The 14,878-nt window shown below is 44.2% G+C and overlaps 1 protein-coding gene across 5 annotated transcripts in view; it reads left to right on the plus strand.

Annotated features, from left to right (window-relative positions):
• Positions 1-14,878, plus strand: part of CAMTA1 (calmodulin binding transcription activator 1) — a 422,644-nt gene that overhangs the window by 367,486 nt on the left and 40,280 nt on the right. For 3 of the 5 annotated variants that reach the window (XM_062593606.1, XM_062593602.1, XM_062593603.1), the window contains 2 exons: positions 1,554-1,680; positions 2,662-2,796. In XM_062593606.1, coding sequence (XP_062449590.1) covers positions 1,554-1,680; positions 2,662-2,796 — 262 coding nt within the window. Of the gene's footprint in view, positions 1-1,553; positions 1,681-2,661; positions 2,797-10,813; positions 12,108-14,878 lie in introns of those variants that run through there. The other 2 variants (XM_062593604.1, XM_062593605.1) reach the window with 2 other exon arrangements.

Below are 14,878 nucleotides of genomic sequence, written 5' to 3' on the forward strand. Positions count from 1 at the left end.
AAAACAAAGATTACTTGTGAAGAGTTTTAGTATTGGGTTAGGCCTCTGAATTGGGAAATTCCAAGAGTAAAATTCAGGCTGAACCTGCTGGCAAGCATAGCCACACACTGCCACTCTTAACTGAATCATTGTTAAATGAGAGCTTCACTGGGTTTTCTACACTGAAATACACATGATGCATTAGTAGCAGTAGCAAAGATAGCCATCAAAGATGAGAACTGGATTGTGCTGGATATTAACCCTTGCACATTATAGCCAGTGATATTACCAGTGTTGCAAAATGGTATTTATCCAAGGTCAGGCATATTTCCGTCTGTCACAGCTTTATGATCTTGTCCTGATCCCAGATGCTTAAGAAGGGCTTCCACTGAAACTTGCTAAAGGATTGCTCTCATCCCAAGTGCTGGTGGCAGTAGGAGCCTGTGTGGTGCGTTGGATGGCCACAGGGTGCCACTGCTCGCAGCCAGCAGGATGAATTTAGCCTAATTCCACAAGCCTAAGTACTGCATGTAGGCTCGTGCATTTTTGCACCAGCAGGAGAGGTGGAAGAGTCACATGATAAAGAATTCCACGGGGATTTTTCTGTTTTTGCAGCACAGTTGGCTGGCAGAGCACTGCTGAGATCCATGGCAGAGAGAAGAGAAAGGTCTGTGCCAGGCTTGGCCCAGATTGCTGAAGTTATGGCTGAAGGACTCCTCTGCAAGTGCTGCCCTGCTCTTGCATAGGCCTGTTTTGGGTCACCCCTGTGTCTTCATGCGTCCTTATTTAACCAAGTTCCCCGTCAAATGGAGGGTGCACAATTGCTGTTTCTAGTTAGATGTTCCAATGTCACATTTTGTCAGATTCACAGTCTAGCTCCTGTTCTGCTTTGAATTGTGACTCCAGAGGTGATATGTCACCTTTTATGTCCTATATGCAATCTTCCATCCACATCATAAGAGTCAAGGCAGTGATGGCAAACTTGCAAAACTCTCATCATGATTCACCTGTGATACTTTTCAGTGTCATGCTGACAAGGCCTGAAGACTGCCCAGGCAGCAGCAAGAACCAGAGGAAACTGAGGAGAGTGTGGGCAGGAGATGGGGATAAGTATTCAGCAGTTAAAGTGCTGCTAGGTGTGAGGGCTGTTTGGCATGCAACATGAAAAAGGTCTGCCATCACTGACCTAGGAGTTGCCAAAGTGTTGGATTTGAATGAAGTGTGGGCAGGTGGGGGGGAGTAGGAGGAGACAAGAGCAGTAAAGGTGCTGAAGTTTGGAATACTATCTGTATTTCTTCTCACACAGTGTGAGACTAGGTGGCCAAAGGCATCCCAGACAATATAATCACTTCCTTGTGAAAACCAGGCTGTCGCATGGAGTGATACGGACAGAGAGCGGATTAGGCAAGACATTCAGACGGTGACTTTGCAACAGCGTTGGCTGGGGCCAAGGATCTGTGTTGGCATGGCAGTTCTGTTAACCTTCATAATGCTGTTTGCTACTCATGCCATTTCAGGGCACAGTCCTCTGAGGATAGTTTCTTTTGTAATGCTATTTCTTTCTTTCGTTATAGGGAGGAGTGAAAGTCCTAATTACAGGTCCATGGCAAGAAGCCAGCAATAATTACAGCTGTCTGTTTGATCAGATTTCAGTGCCTGCATCTTTAATTCAGCCAGGGGTGCTGCGCTGCTACTGCCCAGGTAAGGAATGCCTCTCTTCTAGAGCTGGTGGTATCAGAGGAAGTCCGTAGCTTAATAGTGTTGCATATATAGCTGTCTTTTGTGGGGGAAGATGTGGTGAATTGTTGCCATATCCTTCACTTGTCTCACCTGAAATCTGCCCATGTACCTCTGGCTGCTTTTTCAATTAAGTTACGTTGCTGCTCTGGAGGCAGACCTCTTTTAGTTTGAATGGATTTAGTTGACCCACATTCGCTTCCAAAGGATGCTAAGTGAGAGCTGGAAGGAGAAGCTAGAGCATATATGAAGATCAAAGTGCTAAATGGTTTTTATCAAAGCGCTGAATGTCTTGACTGAGCTCATGGACCCATTGTACAGGGTAGTGTATAAACATTGAGGAAATTTTCCCTTTTCTTTGACCTCTGTAATGAGTAAACAGCAATTTAGAGTCTTGATACATAACAACAAATCACGTAAGTACAATTTAGAAGCTCTTAGTATTGCTTTCATTTTGAAATAGATTAAATATTAACTGATATTCAGATATGCATTCACTGCCTGCTGCCTCTTAATTTGCGTATAGTCTGCACTTTCTGTTTGGCTCACACACAATAGGAATGCCTCCACGGTCCCTGCCAAGGTTTTCAGCAGTGCTGGCACACAGTATGCGACTTTAAGTATGTGCAGAATAATTTAGCTTTATCATTAGGCCCCAACTTCCTGCAGAAAACACAGTGAAGATGGTTAAACTTTAAGAACCCATGATTCTGCATTCTGCCAAAACAGTCTGTTGGCTTGACTCAGAAGCTTACAACCATCATGTTTTAAAATACACATTGGCATTTTCAGTTTGTCTAATCTCAAAAATATTGCAACTAGACAATCACCTACTTTCACGGCATCTACTCTTGCCCCTTTTGCACCTGAGGAGAACAGTAGAATGATATCTAATTGTGTTTCTGCAGGGAAGTCCCTGTCTCACTGCATATTCTTTCCTTTTAGCTCATGACACTGGGCTCGTGACTTTGCAAGTTGCCTTCAACAATCAGATCATCTCCAATTCTGTGGTATTTGAATATAAAGCCAGAGCTCTGCCAACCCTGCCTTCCTCCCAGCATGACTGGCTGTCCTTAGATGGTAAGAAGCACACAGTATTCTTTAATCAAGCTCACCAAGTGGTGGTGACTCTGAATGAATGAAACAGCTCCTGGGGAGAGCGGGAGGGATGGAAGTGTGCAGGAGGTGAGTCTATGCTGTGGGGAAGGTCTGTTGCTCTTTGCTCCATTAATCAGACCTCTTGCTGAAATGTTCTGTTAATTTTCTGCTGTGAACAAAATGTGGCAGCATTTGAGAGAAAGGGAGACCAGGGGTGTTTGCTTCATGTGAATAGAAAGCTGCTGTCTTCCCAAAATGTGAACAACCCAGTCCATAGCAGGAGAGGAACTTCTACACTGCAGCTGTGTTCCTGAGAACTCTGACCTTCAGCTTATCTAGAAAAAATGTGTATTTAAATAAGCAGAAAGGGGGAAGATGGCAAAGCAGTATACAGAATAAGGAAGGGAAGTTACAGGCAGTCACTACTGTGGTGTCTACATTCTGCTTCAACAACTAGAAGTTATCAAAAGGGGCAGATACAGCTTCTCTCAAGCACCTGAGAATCTCAGCACCAGAGCAGTCTGTCCTTGTGGCAAGCTAGGCATTCTCTGGCATGTACCAGCCACGATCTGCCTTTTTAGACTCATAAGACTTGTGACAGTATCCCTCATGCCTTGTAGGGATACACTCAAATATTAGCTCTTAGCCTAGTATTTGACAGAAGAATCCGTGATTGATCAGGACAGAACTGCTGTAATCCGTCTGCACTGAAAGGTGTGAACACAGACTTTGGATTTATACAGTAATTCTGTGCATGCAAATCTTAAGTCCAGGTTTATATGGTGACCCTGTGCCCCTAAAATGTATTTTACAAAGGAGAAAAATGGGAAAAGGATAACAAGGGGACTTAGGAGCTTAGAGCACCAGGCTATAGGAATTGAATTGCCCCACTTGAATTATCTATGACTTCCAGGGCTGCATAGAATAGCTTTTGGAGGAAACAAAAAGCCAGTAAGCGCTTCTAGCAAGCAGCAGATCCACTGGCTGGTCTTGGTTACTTCTGTAGCAGACTGACTGCATGAACCTTATTGGATTTCTCTCTGGGTAATGCTTGGATAAGGTGGCAGTGCTAAGCTGGAGAACAATTCCATTTCTCTTCCTGATGTGATTGTGGGAGAGATGCAGCTTCCTGTTCAGACCCAGAAGGTCTCAGGAAAGAGCTGTTTTGTACTAACAGCCATGACAGGCTGGAAAAAGACCACCAATACTGCTTTCATCCTTTTTCACAAGGGAGAGACAACTGCTGGGGTACTGCATTTTGTGCAATTTTAGCAAAGTCCTGCCACTCCTGCTTTGTGACCCATTTGTTAAGTGTCTGCTTTCTCTGCTAAATATGAGAAACAGATATGGTAAAGTCAGATCCCTAGTCTTCAGAGATCTCATAGGTGAGAAACTGATGTTAGTGTTACACAGCATTGCATCAAAGAAATCATAGGAGTAGTAAAGACGAAGGAAGTAGTGAGTCTACCGTGGATATTACTTTTGGTATCAGTTTAATAACTTTAAATATTGCTATCATTACAAAGATTTGAAGTAGCATGTGTCACTGTGTTATTATAATGCATACCTGTTTTCACCTGTTTTCAAAATGTTTCACTTTAACTGGAGAAATATTGAACAGTTTTGAGCTTAATTCAGACCAGTTACACACCCATGTAGGTGGTGTTTGGAAGAGTTTTGTTGGGCTCGCTTATTCTATCTGGGAAGCCGTGACAATAAAAGCTTTCTTCACTAACATATTCACAGATGCTTTCTCCATACCAGTAGCAACTTTGAGCCTAGATACTAGTCACATGAGTCAAATATCTGAGCACCCTGACACTGGTGATTAAAGTATAAACATAGAATTTGAGTTTGCCTGACTTCTGAGTGTTGGAAGAGGCTATATTTGGGTTTCACCTGCTACTGAAAGTGCTTGCTGCATGTGAAATGCAACAGATACTGATGTTAGAAACTAAGGGGTTAGCACTCTCTCTGTTGTGGCATGCCAAGAGGACACAGTTTAAGATCCTTGCTGGCCACTTCTCTCAGTGCTGCTGAATTTGGAGGAACTGCAGAGGGTGGCTGTCGGGGCTGTGATTGCTGTCTCCGATGTTCCTGTAGTTTGTCTGGAAGCTGCTGGTTACCAGGCAAGCTCTCAATTAGAGCTTGTTATGATGTGGTGATGGTGGAAGGGAGGGGGACTGCAGCAGTGAACAAACTAGGACATTGCTAACAGGAAGGAGAAGGGGGGGGAAATAAAAGTAAAAGGACCGCTGCAATGCAGAAGCCCTTCAGGGAAAAAAGGCTGAATAATTATACGAACCATAGACCTTTGCTTTGATGCACAGTGCTACAAAGGCAGCAAATTACCCTCTTATTTAAAGGACCAGTAACATCTCCCTGTGCATTCTTAGAAAACAAATATTAGCTAAGGTATAAGCCAATGTGATTTGATTTTATCAGTAGGATAACTACACAAATTCCTTGGTCTTCTCTGTTTGCTTTAAGTGTACTACTTTAAATCTTTACCCTACTATCAGCTACATAATCTTGAGGGAAAGATTGCAAGGAAAATTTATAGTCCCAAAATATTGACTAGAATTTTAAAGTTCTTTTTAATTAACTCAAATGGACATTTTGAATTCCTTTGCACTACACCGTTAAACAAATTTAATGATTCCAGCTAGTATTACCACTGGGGGAGAGGCAGGGTTGATGAAGTCCACAGTACCCCAAGGATGGCTTAGTAAAGGGATAAACAATTTCCATCCTTCATAGATTTACTTGAGCAATTGTCTTTAACACAACTCTAAAGTAAAGACAAAGACATTCAATATATGATCTGTATATATTCAATTACTTTAGGACAAAAATAAATCACCCTCTCTATTCAGGTCTGTAGCTGTCTGAAAACCTTTAGCCTCAGTTGCTTTTCTTAAAGAGGCAATTCTTTAGCTGCCTGACCGTGCATAGCTCCAAGCAAAGTGGCTGTAAACCTCTGCAAACTCCTCTTGAGAATTCACTGTCCAGTAATAAGAGTTGTTGTTATCATACACCTTTGCAGTACTAGTCTGTTACACAGGCTATAGCACAGCTCCACATGTAAAAGGCAGACAGTAGCAGTTTGATCAAGAAAGGATATGGAAAAAATTAGGCCAATAAATAAATAAATGTACAGAAAATTGCTGCTCTCGGATATGAATTGCTCCCAGTTAACATTAAGGTTATACATACATATATATATATATATATATATATATATAAAGAATCTTGTGTTTTTTAATGGTGAGTCAAGGGGAGATCAAGTTAGGATATATCAGTTGTATCTTGCTGCTGATTCAGCTTATGCCTTGGGTAAGGATGTTCAGCCAATGAAAAGATTATGAGAGGGTTGCAAAAGGAGACTAAGAAAATCAAACCATGTGTGCTATTCAAAAGTCTATCTGTACAATGATATTTCTCATGGGGTCTTTATTAAGAGAGGTTTGGGAAAGCTGCTGATTGAAAGTGGTTTTCTGAGTCTCAGTCCTCTTAGCTGTATGGCAGGGGTAAGAGTGATGCTCAGGTAATTTGTAAGGTGATTTGAAACTCAAAACTGCTGAACACTTGTGAACAGGGCTCATCAGTCTGCCTGACAGACCATGTGAATGTATTTCATTTGTGGATCTCTTAGCACTTGGCAGCTGGGTTATTAGACCCATCTTCTGGAAGATAGCAACAATTCATAGTGAGCTGCCCTCTTCAATAGGAGCCTAGCTTTTTGGCATGAGATACTTTTACATAGTGTGTTGGGAACAGTATGACAGTAGAAGAGCAACAAAACTCAGACTGAGTTCCTCTTTCTGCCACCATTTTCTATGGGAACAGCTGCTCAGTGGATACAGCCAGACGGAAAGCAGTGTAATCTCACAAGCTTTGCCCAAAGAGGTGGAGAGAGAGTATAAGCACCCTTTCTGAAAAAATCCAGGGAAACAGATTACAATTCTTTTTGTCCTTTGGGGAGTCAAAAGTTACCTGGTTGAAGTTTCTTTTTTTCCATGTCAGCCAGCACCTCGGAGCTTTCGGTTGCAAGAGCCCTCTGGGCAGATGGAACACATGGCTGGTCAGGACTCCGTATTGGTGGGCCAAGACAAGACAAATCCCAGTGAACGGGCTTATAAGGCTTTTTTTTTCCCCCCTGAATTTTAGCTAGTGTTGAATTCTCAGTTTGATTTGTCTGTCTTTCCCAACTGGGCAGCATAAAAAGACTGAGTTTTTTTTGATGACTGTCATTTATGTTAGTGTATCTGTTGCCAGACCCACAGCACCCACGTGCTGGGTTTTGCATGTAAGAGGTACACAGGACAGAACAGATCATTTGTACTCAGGTCATTTGTGGTTACACACAGTCTGCATGCTACCTGTAGCATTTCACAGTTTGGCAGGTATGTGATTGCTGTAATGTGGTGATAGATATAAAAGGCAGTAGATGTTCATCATCAAAATCCACTTAGAATACCTGTTTAGCAGGATGTGATGCCCTTTTTAGCACGCAGATGTCATTAGATTCAGACAACATGGTCTTGTAGAAACTGTGTGTTCAGTATTGATGAGGTCTTTAGAAATTTAGTTTCACAGCTATAAAAGACCATCAGTGGAAAAAAAATGTGTCCAGAAACAGCAGCAAGATGAAATGAAAGTGCTGAGGAAAAAAAAATACGTCTCTGACAACTGGTGACAGTTACTCTTCCTTGAGGCATCCGGTTCTAGGATCCGGGGATTATGTGCATGTCTTCCCAGCTTACTGCTTATGCTCTAAAACAATTGCATTTATGCTTCAGGCAGATTCTGGATACCTGTTGCTCAACAGGCTTTGGGTTTGACACAAATCTCTTGCTGTCTCTCCAACAAGCACTGAAATGAGCAGTTGCTTTCTGACTGGAATAGTTACTCCTCTCTTTACCTGGGTAGATGCAAATCTGACTTAACATTTTGGATTTTACCACAAAAGATTTTATACTTCAGGGAGAGGACTGAACTTTTTATTGTGTTATGGATGTGTGCTGCATCACACAGGGATGGATGTGGGTTGGTAAAATACATCAGTATCTTGTTCCTTACTAGGAAGGGCACTGCAAACTGTAAATGTTTCTGTCTGTTCTTCTCTTTTCTTTACATTTACTCTGAAAATGCAATAGTCAGTATGGATGCTTTATTTTGTTTATATTCCTCCTGAGATGTGTGTTTTCTCATTTTATACATGATCATTAAGGACAGAAGGTTCAACTACAGTTGTTTTAAGTAAACTTGTCTTTCATTACTTTGACTGCATTTTGCAAACCATCTTTTTTTTTTCTATTTTGGCTATAATATGATTATATTGAGGCAAAGTGTATTTAATTTTGTGACCTGGAGGTTGTCTTTTCAGCTGGTCTGACTTCACAGTCAGACAATAGATTTCCTCAGGAATATCAGTGTTTATTCTCAGACCAATAACTAAAACATGCTTCAGTGCTTACATGAGTCTTTGCAGGGGTCTGCAGTTCCTTTTTTGTATTAAGTAACATACTGCAGGTGACATTCTCTGAATTCGTTGTGGGAATTTAACTATGTAGAGGAGATACTAACTTACTAGTTCTGCAGATTTGCTGTATTAGAGCTATTATTAAAATTATGTTTACTGTGTGTATACAGCGATGAACAGGATTGCATATTATAACTTGTTTTTTTTTAAAGTGACACAAATATTTTCCTGTCGTGTTTCTGATTCGTTCTCATTTACTTAAGCATGTTCTATAAATACAGATTTATACAAGTGTTTTCATAAATATCTGTAAATTCATTCTTACTCCAAAAAACCATTGGAAACGATCTGTGCTAGAGGGAAATAGGGCGAGTAAAGCAGGATAAGAAATCGAGTATGGTGTGAGTTCAAAAGCAAGATGCTTATTATCATTTCTGCTTTTAGGATTTAGAGAAGAGGTTGCAAATCCTAGGATTTCTGTAGACAATGTGACACCGAAGGATTTTTTTTTTAAGGGCTTAATAGTTTGCTGTTCAGATATTTTCTCTTGGAAATTTGTTCAGAGGCCCTATGTATGTTAGGGATTCTGAAAATTCTCTGCTAGTGCTAACAAATACAGGCTTCCTAGAAAAAGCTTTATTACAAACTGGTATTTTGCAGAAAGAGGAGAAGACATGGAGAAGCCACAGCACTAGAGAAGCTAATAAGCCCCATCTTAGATCACCACCTAGCACAGAAGTATGAGCAGTTAGCAGTGTTGGACGTGGAACTGAATGAAGAAGAGTTCAGAATTGTCTTATTTCTGTCATGATTTTGTTACCCTCTGAAGCAAAGGATATGACATCATTTTTACTCCAGAAGCTGGCTTAACACCCTTTTTCTTCCAGTCTCAAATGCAGCAGGATCTTGGTCCATGACTGTGACATTAAGGTTGCGGTAACAGAACAATTTCTTCATTGCCCCCCCTAATTTTAATGCCATATTCCAGACTGCAGATTTAGGAATAAAGCCAGTCTGCAAGTTCTGACATACTGAAACTCTGGGTACCAGACTGCATCTGGATAGAAGGGGAGGTGCACAGAGATCTTAGCAGAATGGGTAGCACAGGTCTCATCTGGATTATATGAGAGTTCAGATCTCATTTGCAAGGGAAGGCTATGAACTTGGAAAAGCCAAGGGCCACTTAATTGTAGGAAAGTTGCAGTATGATCTTTGGAGCAGGAGGGAATGTTCCAAGTTTCTAAGTTGGGGGGGGGAATGTTCCTATTGCTGCTTCCTGTTAAGACTGAAACAACCTGCTTTTTAGTTGCAGGCTTGGTTCGGTTGAATGATCTCCTCCGTTTGCTTTGGTGCACCGTAGTAACGATTCCATAAGCCCAGAAATCTTTCTGCTGCTAGAGATCTGGGGGGACCTGCAGGCACACAGTGAATCATCCTTTTCATAAGCAGCTTCTGAGGGACTGCATGACGCAGCCGTGGAGAGAACAAAAGAGATTTGTTCCTTCACACTGCACAGCGGTACAGCTAGGTTCCTACAGGGTCCATCTTGCAACGCAGCCTTGTATTTCCGTGGTGGCTCTGAAACTCATTTTCCTCTAGAAGGAGGAGCAGTGATGGCCAGTTTACTAGGTAGTGGAAAAGGTGTGTTTTTGTTTATGTACCACCAGATCTGTTCACAGTGCTTTACAGTTGGGAAAATGGCACACCTGAGGCTGCTAGCATCCGGTTATGTGCCCTATGGGAGGTCTCCCAAAGCCTAAGCAAGAGCCAGGGTCAGCAGTGCGGCCAGAGATGCATTTGCATGGGCTCCAAGGAGCCTTGTCATCCTCCAGGTGCTCTTGATTGTGCTGTAGGGGGAACATAACACAACAAGGCCTAAAAATCACAATTACTCTTTCTCCTGCCCATGAGGTTTTGCCAGGTCACCTACACGCAGCATTTGGAGCCTTTTCTCTGGGGAGCCGGAGTTCCCCTCTTTTGGCCTTTGTGTCCGTTGGGGTTCCTCCAGATTCGGGTGCTAGCTCGAGAAGCCCGCTTGTTATAACGCGAGAGGCAACCTGCGGGTGCCAGCGGGAGCAGCCCGCGCCGTGCCGCTCGCGGGCGGGGGCCGCGCCGCCGCCGCCGGTGCTGCGCTGCGCTGCGGGCGCGCGCCGTTGCCATGGGGAGCGCGGGCCGCAGCGCCCGCAGGGCGGGGCCGCCTATTGGCTCGCGCGGGCTGTAAACACCGCGGCGGCCGCCAATGGGGGTCGGTGATGTCACTGCCTGGGCTCGCGGCTGGCCGCGCCGCTCACGTGGCGTCGCGGACGAGGCGGGGCCGGCCCGGCGGGCGGGCCGCCCGGGCTGCCGCCGCGGAGCGGAGCGGAGCGGGGGCAGGGCCAGGGCCAGGGCCAGGGCCAGGGCCCGAGCCCGATCGGCCGCGCCGCGCCGCGCCCGCCGGACAATGGAAGGCGTCGGCCGCAGCCGCCTCCCGCCGCCGGCCGCGAGGGCGCCCGGGACCTCACCGGGCCACCCGGGACCGCGGGCCGCCGCGCCATAGCGGCGCGCTGAGGGGACGGTCCGAGCGGCGCGAGGGAGCCTCTGCTCGGCGGCTTGGCGCTGTGCCGGGGCCGCGGGCCGCTGCCGGAGGAGCGGGACTCTTGGCTGGGGCGAGCGTTCCGCCTGGCGCGCAGTACGTGCCGTCGCTCTTGAGCGCCGGGGCTGTGGCGTGGGGCAGGAGGGAGCCGGAGCTGCTGAGAGCTGCTGACTTCTGGAACCCGCTGCGGAGCCGCGGCGTTTGTGCCTGCCGAAGTGACACCACTCGGTTACGTCGGCGTCGCACCGGGCGGCAGTCCCTGCGCGGGGCTGGTGACTGGCGCTGTGCTAGGGCGCCTCGGGACCGCGCGAGGGGCCGTCCGGATGCAGTGGTGGGCGTTTGGGATCTGTGCGGATATGTGCCATTTGCGGCGTCCTGACACGCGTCAGAGTGAAACTGCGAGCAATTGCTGAGAACTGTGAGCAGAGGACGGAGAATGCTGCTCGTGCACAGCAGATCTATAACCTGCTTCTGACTCTGCTGATTTTAAGCGCTTCATGTGGTTACCTTCCCCAGAAGGCTGTGCAGTCACAATTTTTTCATCATTATCCTTTTTTGATTATATCTTTTGTTTTTTGTGGGCTCACCTGCAACTTAACATAAATTATTTACTGTTAAGGCAAAAACCAGTCACAGTTCTGTTGTTATGAGTCATCTTTGGTGCTGAAACAGACAGTATTCAGCCTGGTTTTGATGAGGTCTGCGAGCCACTTACCCTTGGCAGAAGAGGTGTGTGGTCTATGTCTATACAGAACAGTTTAAGCATCTTCAAAGTCATCGAAGTGCTGGAGGACCATGCTGCCTGGCTGTCTCTGAGTCAGTTGCTGAGCAGTGTTCTTGCTGGTGTCCTGGTATTACTCTGGCCAGGTAAATGCTGCTATACATCTGCATGTTGTCCTTTGACTCCAGCTTGTGGGCAGTTGATGTATCGTGCCTGGCTCTTGGCTGCTGAACAGGCATGCGGCGGGTCTCAGCATCATCTTCTGTTAGGGTTTGGGACTGTGTTTTGTTTTGTTTTAAATATGCCACTGAGCACTAGTCTATATAGTGCCATCGCAGAAGTACAGGAAATTCCAGCCAGTGCTGCAGTAAGACAGAGGAACTCTAGCTGGCTATGAGAATGCAAAAGACAACAACCAGATCTCCAGGCAAGCCTTCTGTATGTATCTGCCCCTGCTGCAGGGAGCTGTACGGGATGCCAGCTGTAGCTCCACTGATGCCTTTGTAAACTCTCAGGTCAGTCCTCTAACCCTGGATGTTGTCAGTTCATTTCCCTTGAGTCAGGCAGAGGTACAGAGGGGTCCAGGTCCTCTACCCTTTGCAGGCAGATACACAGAGGTGATGAAATGCTCCTTCCAGTAAGTACTGCAGGATAATATATAATATAATAATTGTTTAAGCCTATATATCCTTAAGTTGCTTCTGTGTTGTCCCTCACTCTGCTGTACTTACGGTGCGAATGCACACCTTTCTAAACCCCTTTTTCTCTCTGTGCCCCCAGCTATGGGACTTGGTTATGTTTGCATCTACTTACCCTCCCCTGTTGGTCCCCAAACCTTCCAAGGTGATGTTATGATACAGATTGAGTGTTTCAAAAGCACTTTTATTATAGTAGCTTGCACACAGAAGGGGTGGTATTGTAACAATGCCTCTAGTTCATAATATCATAATTTAGTTCATACAGTGTATGATGAGGTAAGTAGTCCAAGCCTTTCCTGAGGAATTTAGGAATGCTTTAAGCACATGCTGGTTCTGTGCCAGGTTATTGCAAAACTTCCTTTGCAGAGCATTTCATCAAAAGGAGTAGGACTAGAAAGGAGACTTAAGAAGATTGTGTAGGCCACTCCCAGTCTGGAGATGGTATAAAAATGCATGGGCCATGCCTGACTGGTTTCTGACTTCTTAAAAACTTACAGTGAAAGAGATCTCAGTCTCCTTTGCTGACTAATCTAGCATTTCACAGTTTTTGCACTTTGCGATATATCTAATTTTACAGCAAATTAATGTAATTTTTTATTATTTTGTCCCTAAGTCTGGTGATCTGTGGGTGAAAATTTGCAGTTTTTATGAGTGAAAACTCAGATCAACATTTTTACTGCGTTTACAGTACCATAGCACAGATACTGCATAGAGTCCCATGAGGTTTTTTTTTCTGCTTATAGCTCCTTTAAGGTGCTCCTCTTGGAGGAGTCTCCATGAGCAGTGGGTAGTATAGTGCAGGTGAGCAGTAGTGCAGCATAGACTGCCTCCCTAGACTTGCCTTTTGCATGTATCTAAACCACATATTTCAGTGTGGGCACTTACAGCAAAGCACAGCAGATTTCTGACCTGAGATGCACAGAGTGACTCCAGACAACCAGCTGTTTTTATATAAAATACCGAATAGCACTGGCAGTAACATCTTTAGCACAGTGACCTTCTTTTAATACCCCGGTTTACCTGACATCTCTAAAATCTTCCCCAGTTTGCTGAAGTAGCCATTTCTGGAAACTGGGAAAATATTACTGTCTCTGAACAAAAAGGGAAGAGAACTCTGAAGAAAAAGCAGACCATTATCACTGCTGGTGTAAAGACTACCATTTGGGGAAAAACTCATCCCATCTTACTGTGTTCTCCTATTTAGATTGAAGAAAGAAAGGGAGAAAGGAAAAAAAAAAGAGAAAAATAGCATCTTTGAGGGGAGTATTGGCTACTGGGAATGGGCGAGTGGAACGGGGTAATCCCCGGGAGGCATAAGATCAATAGCAGAGGTCCTACAGCATGGGGAAAAGTAAGAGGAAAAAATGTAACTGGTAAGAAGCCTTATAGTGGTCGGTGCAAACAATGGCAGTAGTTGTATATTGCTTAAAAAGAATGATAAGGCAAGTTTTGATTATCTCATCATTCATGCCAATACCTGGTAGTGTTTATTTCTTCTGCTAAAGCATAGGCTTTTTTCAGCTGCCCCTAAGACTCTGATTATAAATGCAGTGTTTTCCTCATTTTGTGCCTCAGTAGTTGTGGTATTTCTCACTAATCAAGGTGTTGGGAAGTGTTCTACCTTCCTAGCAGAGATGTGCATATGTCTTAAAATACTAACTAGAAATTTTAAGTTTTTTAATTTGCTGCTAAAGACCATAGTCTATAATCTCTTACTGTTTAACAGACTTTTGTATAAGATGTGTCAAGACTGCTTACTGAAGTTTATTTTCAGAAATATTTGTTTCTGCAATGACAAGTCTTCAGAAATAAGTACTAAACCAGATCAAATTGATACTGTGTTATGGAAGGTGTTCAGAGTTTTTACTGTATAGAAGGTCCAAGCAGGACTTTATAAGCAAGTGAGGGAGTATTTGTAAAATAGGAACAGAGCACTGGCACTCATAGTAATGAAGTGTCCTAGAATGCTTCCATCGTCAACTACAGCTTGTATTGGATGAGAGAATACAGTATGTCTGACTTGCTCTGGAAAACAGAAAAATGTCTTTGCACTGTATGTGTGTGTGTGTTTTTTTTTTTGGGGGGGGGGGGAGGTTTACAGTGCAGTTGTGGAGTGATGCTAGTCATGCTCGTCATGCTCAGCCATTGCACTTGTTAGATTCAGTCTGCGTATGTTTATGTGATTAACGTCGTAATATAGAAACTGCCACTAAAGAAATGGCACATACTGGGAGGGGCTAGCAATTGTTCTCAGAGCGGATTCTTAATGCCTTAGTACTTAAATTTGGTCCTTGGGAACAGTACAGATGTCACAGAACCAAACAATGTTAATTGAGTGGTAGACAATTGTGGAGAAATAATTCTTGCATGGGCAGATACTGGCCAATGTAGTGTGCAGGAGAGATCACTCATTGTTAGTCCTGCTCAAATACTGTCTGTTGTTTAGCTTGCACAGTGCAGTGGAAAAACAGCTTTGCAGGTGAGAGCGTAAGAGAAGGCAAGTGCTATAGACACTGCTGACTGCTAAAAATTGCTTTATTTTTCTTTCTCCCAGTGAAGCAATATCTTTTCTGTAAGAGTTCTGACTG

Source organism: Rhea pennata, chromosome 22 (genome assembly GCF_028389875.1).
Source record: "Rhea pennata isolate bPtePen1 chromosome 22, bPtePen1.pri, whole genome shotgun sequence".
NCBI lineage: Eukaryota > Metazoa > Chordata > Aves > Rheiformes > Rheidae > Rhea > Rhea pennata.